Source organism: Ptiloglossa arizonensis, chromosome 9, assembly GCF_051014685.1.
Source record: "Ptiloglossa arizonensis isolate GNS036 chromosome 9, iyPtiAriz1_principal, whole genome shotgun sequence".
Classification (NCBI taxonomy): domain Eukaryota; kingdom Metazoa; phylum Arthropoda; class Insecta; order Hymenoptera; family Colletidae; genus Ptiloglossa; species Ptiloglossa arizonensis.
In genome coordinates, this window is record NC_135056.1 from 13,524,845 (window position 1) to 13,536,164 (window position 11,320).

Sequence of the window (11,320 nt, forward strand, 5' to 3'; positions counted from 1 at the left end):
AGAGACGCGATACGTTTTCACGCGTGGATCGAACCACCCCGTAATCGTCGTACGGAAATCGCGTTCCGGTTCGAGGAGATTGCAACCGCCCTCGTACGAGGAAAATCTCTATAAATTCATCGAAATTAATTTAATCCCGCTGGAAGACGAGAGAGAAACTACCGTCGAGCAGATCTCTCTCAACGTTTTTTCGTATCGCTACCCCTCTCGATCGAAACACCGATCGAAACCCAATCGAAGCCCCGATCCCGTCGTAACGCAACCCCGACCTATCTGGCGAGGAGTCAAATCAATATTTTCAGATTCAAATATGGAGATTCGAATTCAGATATATGGAAATGTATTCCCGGCCGATAAGCCTGATAAACCACGGATACGGCCGGATATTCTAATGCCTTCCAACAGGCGAGATCAAGGTACAAAGTCATTCCGAGATTAACCGCGCCCCAGGGAGCACGGCCGGTTGATAACCAAAAATTGTTGCGAGCCCCGTAACTCCTGGGGCATACCGAGCGAACGGACCCGCGAACAACCGTGTTCGCTCGGATAGGTATCGAGTATGTAACGAGTTACGTCCAGGGAATTCCATTGGCCCGTTCCTTCGAGGAACACGAAGGTGGTCGTTTTATTTTCGCGATCCTCCTTGTCGTTAGAAATTGATGGTCGTCCGTCGGGTCCGTTTCGAAACCGTTTCCGTTCACGGGCACCGCTGGAAAACGTTAAAGGCTAACTGAATATAATATAACATCGACGAACGCAACGACGGGAACGTTTTATCGTCGAATCGAGAAAGCACGAAACAAGAATCAAAGGGGACCGCTCTATCCGAGAGAACGGAGCGAGTTCAACCGATCGCGACATGCTTCGAAAGAAGGTGCAAATACAACGAATGGGTAGATTCCTTCCGGAGAAGTCCTAATCGTTCGTTTCTCGTTTTAATTAAGCTCTTAATATTAACGCAGCTCCCCGACGATACGAGTACAGGGATGTAAGAACGTATTGTGAACGATAATCGGATTAAAAAGAGCCACTGGAGCCGAATCCGTATTAGTTGCGTCGGTTCGGCTCCGACGGTTCATCCCGTAATTGAAAACTTGGCGACTAGGGGAAACGCGCGGTAAGTAACGAGAAACTTCGCAGCCAATCGACGCGCAATTCTGACAAGTGCATCCGAAATCGAAACGCGATTACAACTTTTTTTTCGGTCTACCTTCCCATCGGTAGTCCGCGATCCGACGAATTTCGATTATAATCTTCGACGCGGAACTGTCGAAACTGCAACGCAGCGACCCAATTTTCTTTCATTTCAACGATCGTAACGCTTACATTTACTTAAATTACGTTAACAACTTTTTACCGCGGAAATATTGTCCGAGGTACGTGCTTTGAATACATCTACGAATAATTTATATTAGACGTTCCGTATCGTCAAAATAGAAATGTTCAACTATATTTTTCAGCCCGAAAGGCGTTATCCTCCCTTGACTTCGAAACGCTCCGGTCGAAGCTGACAGACCCCGGTCGACAAATATTGCTTTACAACTAGTAAATGCATACACCTGATGCGCAAGCTTTTGTATGCCTTTCGAGTGTACGACCCAGTACATTGTACACGTTGCAAAGTAAAGAGAGACAGTGGAGTCCGCGAGATTTATACGACGTGACTTATTTCGATCGAAGCAAACACGGTTGTTCAAAGTATATTTACGTACGTTCGATCTTGTCATCGAAACGCTACTCGTATTTATCGATTATTTGCAGATATCGCGGCGCGCGAAAATTTTCAATAGAGAAAACGAGGGTGAATGGATTTTTCGAGAGAACGGATTCGAAACGATCGTAAAAGAAATTCCATCGCGAAGAGGCAATTCCTTCGATACGATTAATCGGCAATGCGTATAGAGTAGTACCAACAAACGACGTAACGAAAATACAATAAAATACCAATCCGTGACAAAAGTGAATTTTTATTCTATAAATTTTATTTCCAATTCGCAACGATTCCCTGACCGTTTAATCACGCGTTAAAGGATACCTTACTGGAAATCGAAACGTTTCGCGTCAAAATATCGTAAGAAGGTAACCCGTTATTACTGAAACGAGGTTTAATTTGCGTTACGTAAACACGACAAATGTAACGTCGTTTGTTTTTACCAACGTTGAGTTTGAGGTTCGGATAAACTCCAATCGGAGCGACACTGCGATTTTTCGGGTCACCGAAAGGGACGAGAAATAAATTGAACGAAGCGCGGGGCTGCTTGCTAAATGCCGGCTGACAAAAGCCGACGGAGGAAAGCGTCGTCCATGACGTCGATCTCTTCCTTTCCTTCTCTCGACTTCCTACTCCGCTACAATTTCATCGGCACGCTCGAGTTGCCCACCGGGCTGGCCGTTGCGTCCCATATAAAAGCGGGGGTAGACCATCGAGGAATCAGTGTGCTCACTGTCGACCAACATGAACAGCACAGAGAAGCTGAAAGTGAGTAGCTCCCAGCCGGGTAGCCACTCGAATCCCCGTCTCTCGGGACTCGAGCGTAACGGAACACAGCCGTAATCGGCGAAAATTCTAACGTGTCACCGTTGCAAGACGCGATCGACCAAATCGTTGAAATTACGCTCGTCGATACGGTGAATTATCCTCATCGCGAGCGAAGATACCAACGAGCATCTCTCTCCGCGTAACGAATCGATTCTTCCAAAATTTACTCCAATTTCAAATTTCGTATCGCGAACGTTCCGGAGCGTTCTCCGGGTCGTTGGAAGAAACTCCCGAACGCTCAACGACCCACGATTTCCCCGGATCTCACTTTCCGCAGTCCAACGCTGCCTAATTTCAAATTTTGTATCGTTACGAACGCCTTGAAATATTCCCCGCAATTTTCTTTCACCCTTCGCTGTTCCACGGTTGGAAATTCTCTTAATTTCGAACTTGCTATCGTAAAATCGGCGCGTTGCGGAATAAATTCTGTGGAAAAAATTTCTCAATTATCCACCAGTATTACCTCCCCGGATTTCACTTTGTAGTGAACGAAATTGCCCCCCACCCCCGCCCGAGTTTCAAATTTCGCAAAACGCTTTGAAACGTTCCCCGCGGTACCGAAGTCGCAGGGGGAAAAATTCCCAACGTACGAACTAACGATCTGCAATTTTCTTTTCCCTAGATATTACTTATCTGCGGCCTGGCGTTGTCCGTCGCGGCCGGGGAGACGAAGAAGGCCGCGGAGTCGAGCGTGCAGCCGAACGAAGCGAAAACGAAACGCGGTCTGGAGCTGAGCCTGGGCGATTTGGGCGGAGGCTTTGGCGGTGGCTTCGGAGGCGGCCACGGTCTCGGCGGCGGTTTGGGCGGCGGACTGGGCGGCGGTTTGGGTGGCGGTTTGGGCGGCGGTTTAGGAGGCAGCGAGACGGTGTCCGCGGATCACATCAAGGCGATCACGGTCACGAAGACGGTCGCGGTACCAGAGCCAGTCCCGTACGAGGTCACGAAACACGTACCTTATCCCGTCAAGGTACCGATCAAGGTACCGTACGACCGACCGGTCCCAGTCCATGTGCCTCAACCTTACCCGGTCACCGTCGAGAAGCCTGTACCTTATCCGGTCGAGAAGCCGGTACCTTACCCTGTGAAGGTTCCCGTCAAGGTGCCCATAGGCGTTCCGTTACCGGTCAAGGTACCCATCAAGGTGCCGGTCACGGTGTCGAGGCCTGTGCCCTACCCGGTTAAAGTGCCCGTGGTCGTGAAGGAGGCTGTCCCGATCGTCGTCCACGAACACGGAGGCGGTTTAGGCGGCGGTCTCGGCGGTGATCTCGGCGGCGGATTCGGCGGCGGATTCGGCGGTGGATTCGGTGGACACGATCTCGGTGGTTTCGGCGGCGGCTACGGACATCATTGAAGCCGTCGTGGCTTCACCTCGAAGAGGCTTTGACCTTCTCAGCGTCTGCACCTCGCGATGCGAGACGCGAACGACGGTCGATTTCGTGAAACGAGCCGTTCCCCAAAAGCTGGGGCCAACGCTAGAACGTCCGGCAGCTCGAACGCCCTTCCTCGTCGAGCGGAACACGCCGCCCGTAGTAGACGTCAGTCGAATGCACCAATATTGTATTCACCCGTGATCCCAAAACCCCAAATTGTACGTGTATAATATGTTTTTCTGTTTTGTAAAGGAATAAAGCGATATTTTTTATACATAAGAAAATCGATTATGCAATTACCACGACACGAACGAGAGGAAGTGAACCCGCGCGAATGGTTGCGCGATCGGGAGGAGAATCGCCCGCGAAACTTTCACCGATTACCGTTACGTTACCTACGTGTACCACCTGTTCCGATCCGTGTTGTCCAGGTGTCGAGGGAGAGAAAAAAAAAAAAAATCACCAAAGACGCGTGTCTCTCGTTCGCACGGTCGTTAAGGTAAACGACAGTGAGCCCCGCGAGTCGAGAAAGGAAAAACGAAGCGCGAGAGAGTGTCTCGTTGGAAAATTTCGTATCGCGGTGCGCTCGAAGCTGATTGCGTTCGCCTCTCGACTTTCGACGTACGACTTCTCCTTTTTTATCCGTGTATGTATATACATATATATATGTATTTATATAGCAATTTAGCTGGAAACATTCTAACCCGCGTAAGAAGCGCCCTCGAGTCGGTGATTTTTACCTCGAGTTGGTAATTTCCTCGTCGTTGAAATAACTCGCGGCGCGAACGAGCGTCCGAGCTTCGAGGAGCGTAATTTTAATCGCAACGCCCGCGTAATCGCGTACCAAGAGAGCAGCACGTTTTCCCCCGTAGCCTGGTTTCGGTTTCCGCGTGCAACACACCTCGTTTCCCCTCCTCGATCCGATACCGAGCGGCTAGAAACCGAAAGTGACTACGGGAACGGATAAACGGATTTTAAAATCTAGGAAAGTGGGTTCCCCGCGAACGTCCGGAAGTGCAACATACTCGTGCCGCTACGCGCGCATGTAACTCGTAGAATTACGGAACCGTGTCCGTACGTGTACTGTGCGGAGATCGTAAGTTGTCGAGTAATCGAGTCCCTGCAAACCGAGCGAGAGAAGGGGTCCGGACCCTTGGCTCGCCCAATCGCTACCGAGGATCCCTGCACTTAACGCTAAGCATCGCATAGGAGTAGAATCTTTGTATCCGTGGGAAATACTCCAAACTACGTACATAAAGGTCTTATCGCGTGACAAAATTCCTCGTGTGTATTTATAAAATTGAGAATATCTTTGGGACAGATAGAGAAATAAATCACAGTCCGAAGAAGGTTGTTAAGAAGTGATCAAAATTTGGAAAGTTTCTGCATCTAAAGTATTGACAAGTTCCACTCTATGGAACTGTAAACTCACAATTTACCACGAATACAATGGAATAGTTACTGAAAGAGCAGGTGAAAGAAGTGCTCGTTAATCACGTAAAACGAACGAGGAAAAAAATTTTACTCAATCGTAATGCTTGTTGTTGACAATAACTTTTATTACGTAGAATTTGTATTGCATTACGAAAGGGCCGGAATTTTTTCATCGCGCGATCACCTTGGCCAATGACGAGAACACGATCGACTACTAATTCGATTTGTTGGCAACTTACGATCTCAGCCTAGTAAATAACCACTGTCCGCGGTTCGACTCGGTTCGCCGGATTCGCAAGGAACGAAGAGGCCCACTCGCTCGCGACAATTTCGGCCCATTGACGAACGCTCTCCGCGCGTATCCGGTCTATCGACCTTGTCCAACGATCAAGGGAAATTCCACCGACGCGGCACAATCGCATTTCACGGCTGGTCGTATCGATCGGTAAATTATATCGGAGTTTGCGCGCTGGATCGTCGAAGGAATTATCGATTACGAGTAACGGATAACGGCGAAACGAACGTGTTTAATTGGCGAAACGAACGATGCTCGATTTGCTACACGTCGGGGAAAGTATCGCGACGCGCGATAAGCATCGTACGCGAGCTCGACAAAACGAATCGACAGCGAGCAAACTCGCTCGAGGAAATCTTTCGACGAGGCGGAGCTTGTAAAATTGGAATCGTGACGCGTTCCTTTTTAAACAGAGTGTAGCCATCGCGAGAACGTGGACGCGATGTCTGTGAAACTCGATACCTAAGAGAGGAGAGATCGCAATAATATAAACATTCATTGTTAGCGTTTCCGTGTCGTTGACCAATACGGACCATTTCGAAACGATGGAACGTTAAACGCTCCGAAGCAATATTTGCAGCGGCGAATCATCTTTTCGTGTCGCGTGAAACTCGATCCACCGTATGAAGATCCAATCGTCCAGAGAATTGTTAAGCGTTCGATAAAATTGCACGTTCGGAGATCAGTTTCGATATTAGGGGTTTGGGAGTATTGTGGGTTGTTACGGGCGATTCGAACGCCCATAAAATGATTAAATTATACGAAAGGGAGTCTCTTAACAACAGCAAAAAGAATTCATTTCCACGGAGATATCGCTTCCACGCTCTTGCGATACAGACTGTATAATCCGCGTCGAAACAAGGGTTCGGTGTTCGGTATTCGCGGAGCCGTTAAGAAATAATAACCGTCGGTCAGGTTTATCTCTTAGCGACCAGGCGAGCATTAAAAGCGTGCTAACCGATACTTTTGTACGGACCGAGAGTGGCGCGCGCGCGGACGCCTGCCCAGGTCGGTTAGCAAATCCCGTTATTTAACGTACCGCAATCCGGGTAATCATATTTAATGGTCGAGGAAGTTCACGTAAGAGAGAGAGAGATTTCTTCGATTAGTCGCGGACCGTACATGGATGGTGTTCGGGTATAAAGGAGAACGATGCAAATACACGGTTCCCTCGATTCTTACACGAGTAACGTCAATTGCGTATCGCGAGTTATGTTTCCGTCAATTCTGACGTAAACTCTCTCTTGGCGCGCGAACGCATTATTTTCCCACTCTTGTTGTTTCTCGTCGTGTCTGATGGAAAAACGACATCAACGACGAAAAGATTCGAGTGAATCGACGCAGACCAAACCTCAACGCAACCGTTTCATTGCGCGCGGACGATTCATATTTTCGAAACGATTGGAAGTACACATCCGTGGAGAAAAACCGGAAACTTTTCTCGTTACCGATATTCCAATGTCAGAGATTCTACTTCTACCAAGTTTTCGTATCTTTCCGGTCCGAGATTCGCGTCTACAAATCTTCCCCCCACTCGTTGGTTTTGTCGGTGGAAAATGGAGGGGAGAAGGTGCTAATGGCCGCGTAGGAAAATTCGCAATCATTTATCCGGCTGGCACGAGCAAGCGATTTCTACGCTTCCTCGTTCCCCAGAAATTGGCGCGAAATTGTCGAGCACAGGCGTTTCCGAGAAATCGGAGCTCGCTTGGTCTCAGTGTAGACGCGTCTGGCGTTGTGTTACGCAACGTCGCGTCGGGTTTTTCGTTTTACAATTTAAAGAATCGTGACTTGGCGGTTGCATCAATCTCTATTGTGCCTCGAGTGTCTCGGAAAGGGACGCGCGAGGAGGTCCTTTCACGTTCGCGCGCCCACTTCTTTCTCCTTCTCCTCCTCTTCGTCTTCTTCTTTTTTTTCCCTTTCTTTTCTTTTCTTTCCCTTCTTTTTTTTTTTTCTTTTTTTTTTCTTTTCTCTCCTCGCCGATATGCACGGTGAAAATCCGCGTTACGTCAGGAGCTTCTCACCGCTCGCGCGCCCGATTGCGGCGCAACGTTATCGTGCAATCGCGCCGCTCGTATTATTATTTCCGCCATTTGCACGATTTTACGAGCGCGTGCAGGCCCTCTCTCTACTTTTCGCCCGGCGATCCGATCTTTGATTCACGCATACGGGAATCTCGACGATCGAGCCGAAACAACGTAATCGTGAACGTGGAAACGACGAGGCCTCGCCGAATACCATCCGTGGAATTTCACGTTGTCGTGACTCCCGCCACCACGGTTCGTTACTTTTTTTTTCGATCGATCGTGTCGACCGAACCATTGATACCGGTGTACCATTCCCTTCCCCTTGTCCCGATCGCTCGTTCCGTTGCTTAACTCTTTTACCGCTGTTTAACGTGAAATCGCAACAAATTATACGCCGACGAACGTGGCTGCCCGCGCAACCAGTTTTTTTTCCCCCCAATACGCGAAATGTTTGTTCAGCAGCAATCTCTGTTAGAGAAATCTCGGCAAAAAAAAAAGAAAAAAAACGGCCAATACGAGCCCAATAACTCTCGAACGAATTCGAAAGCTACGACCAAAGAGGAAATGTCTTCTGCGTCGAAGGTGCCGTTTGTTTCGCGAGCGAGGCGCGTGGCGCGCCAACAAACCGCGTTATCGCGATGATTATCGTTAAACGATGCGGGGCGAGCTCGACGCGATGAATTAACGTTCGAAAAATTCGAACACGCGTTAGAAACCGGTGTTCACCGCACGCATGAAGAAACAAGCCTACTTTTTATTTCCCATAAACACATTTTTCTTTCTTTTTTTCTTTTTTTTTTGTTTTCATTTTTCCACCGAATGACGAAACATTGTGTATATTTTAAGTGTGCACAATTTGTACGTTCGTTCCCTTTCACTTACCGCGTAAACGAATAAACTTGCCGAGTACGCGCGCACGCGTGCGTGCGTGCATGCGTGCAAACGTGCGTGCGTGCACGTCAACAAAACCGAACAAACGGAATCCTCGCGGGCGAATGAAATTTCACGGAGCGTTCGTAAACAACGAAGCAGAGCGAGTGAACGTTCCACGGTGAGATAGAAGCTGAAGGTTCGGTGTCGAAATTCGAATCGAACGACGACGGTGTATTCTCGGGGAGAGGAAAGGACCCTCGTATTGGGTCGCCCTTCGTAGGACAGAATGGCTCGACAATGTCCTCGTTCCGCTTGAGCAACGACTAGACGACAGAATTGTTCCGACGAGATGTTTTCTTCGAAAATTGTTTCCTCGGAAACGATGCATGTCCAGATTCTTCGTCTCGCGCAACATCTACTCGTGTCCTAAGGAGAGAGACATCTTTTCTTTAGTTATACACTACCGCTCAAAAGTTTCGCCACCCTCCACCGAAACTCGATCTTTCAACTGCGACAATTTCGTGAAAAATAGTCGAACGATAATCTTCATGGGGTGAATTCAAAGATTGAACGCTATTATTTTTTATACTTAAATTGAATTCTCCTAAAAATCCTCTTACGCTGCGGAGTGATTGAAATGGTAAAGATGGTTTTCGGAAGGAAGATTTGAGAAGCTTCCAATTGTTTAAAAAATTTGTCACGCATTTAAGATCAACGTGTATTTGAAGATCGAAACCTCCTCTTTACAATGATTCCTTAAAAGATGATATACGATCCTTGTTTCTCGAAAAATAAAATTATCCAAAATTTTTCAGAGGTCCGGTTCGATATTATACGTTGTATTTGTTTTCAAATCGATACCTCCGTGTTCGAATTATCGCTGCAAAACGTAGAGAGAGTAGAAAACGAAGGAAAACGCGTTGAAACTATTCAAGTGGTCGCGCCGATCGTCCCCGTGCATAAGAGCAAAGATAAATTTGCGCGCGACCATTTCGACCGTCGAATCCGCAATTTCGTGAATTTCAGCGCGAACCGAACGATTATTTAATTGTGAAATACACTTTCGAAAAATACAATTAAGAAATAATCAATTTCTTCGACGATCTAATCGTAGACAGCTCTCTCTTACCGAGCGAAAAAGTTATTTATTATTCTATATTAATTTTTCATAAAGGTACGTTACAAGCAACAGAATATACTTGTATCGTAACAACCGTAAATAAAAAAAAATGGAACAAAAACCGATAGTATCTATTTCATAGACAATTATCTCCTTACGTATGTCTCATTAACATCTAACGAGTGTAAAAATAAGTCGTTTGAATAAAACGACAGCTCGGATCCTTAAAAGTAATGTAAAAAGAGATCTCACTGAGAAAACGAGGACCGTATTTTCCTTTTCACCCGTTTTTTACGAAAAATGCAGAGTGTCCTGGTACCTATTGGACAGGGGTATACGTGTCGACGGTTCTGAACGGGTCAATGCGAGATCTTTCGTTCTTCTTAGAATCGCATAGATACGGTTTGTCAAGGACACGCGGAAGAATCGCGAGTACGTCCACTTCCTTCCGGTCTGTTCGCGGAACTCGTGATACTCCACGAATTGGCGCGCGACGCATCGTCGCGGAAACGTGAAAGGAGTGCAGAATCCTTCGTTCCACACGATCCATCACGTTCGTCGATAAACGAACCTGTTTGCACGGGAGACGATCGTCATCGTTGCGTTAATATTGGTACTGTCAACACCTACGCGTTTCGAGTTTGCCATTTTACTCGTAAGTTCGAACTGCTCCGATCGGCCCGCGAAAAAAGGAACAGTGGAATCGTCGTTACAAATGGTACAACGTTAACCCGTAGACTCCAAAATGCATGAAATTATAGCGTTGCAAAATTAACAACTACCAGAGAGAATGTAAACGGGCGTGTTAACGAGGAATTTTTCCCTCCCTTTAATTAATGCAATTACAGCAATACGGAAAGTCGCGACTAAAATGAGATTGTATCTTTATCGTAATCACTGGACCATAACTTAGCGAGCGTAGGACAAATTACTTCCAGCACCCAGGCCGCGTTTCTCCTTGATAAAGCTATATCGAATCCTCCGGGGAAAAGGAAGGCGTTTAATCAACGCCGTTGGAAATGAAAAGACTTAATCGTGCGCTACACTTGTCGCGATTGCTCGTAAATTGCTCCCGCCGATGCCTGCCTTCTTATTCGCGTCGTTCGCGTACACGACGTTCGGTTTGTCGATTTTACTTCTCATTGACGAACGACGACACCGATTACGTTGTTCGAGTGCTGTTCTACGATCGCGTAACGCGTTATTTAAGAATATTGGTTCGAACACTTTTATACCGAGACTCTCGTCGCCGATAACTTCGCCGTGATCTCGGATGTAGCGCATTGTACGAACGATCACAGCTACCGAAGTAATCACGATTTTAAAATAAAATTACGGATTACAATAAAACATAAGACAACGATACTCTCTTGTCTCTAAGACACCCCCGAAAGACCGAAATTCGAGACGAAACGAGCACAATTGCTTCGTAATTCGTAAACTATCGCATAGATTTGTGCACAGAACCCTTATCGCGACTTTGAACGAACGATGCAAATGAAATTTCCATACTGGAAACATTAGAGAACAGGTACCGAAGAAATGTTTACACGAGATACGATTCCATTTCCTTATGTACTATTTACAAGTGAAATAAAATTATAGGCCTACAAAATAGAAGAAATTAAGTTACGAAGTGTTAGAAAATGTTAGAATATTTCGTTC

General features: G+C 46.9%; 1 protein-coding gene across 1 annotated transcript; it reads left to right on the top strand.

Annotated features, from left to right (window-relative positions):
- The first annotated feature begins 2,428 nt into the window (after positions 1-2,428).
- On the top strand, positions 2,429-3,910 carry LOC143151152 (uncharacterized). Its single transcript, XM_076320014.1, has 2 exons — positions 2,429-2,479; positions 3,162-3,910. Exons 1-2 carry the CDS (start codon positions 2,456-2,458, stop codon positions 3,888-3,890), a joined length of 753 nt encoding a protein of 250 aa, XP_076176129.1. The 5' UTR covers positions 2,429-2,455; the 3' UTR covers positions 3,891-3,910.
- Positions 3,911-11,320: the final 7,410 nt, after the last annotated feature.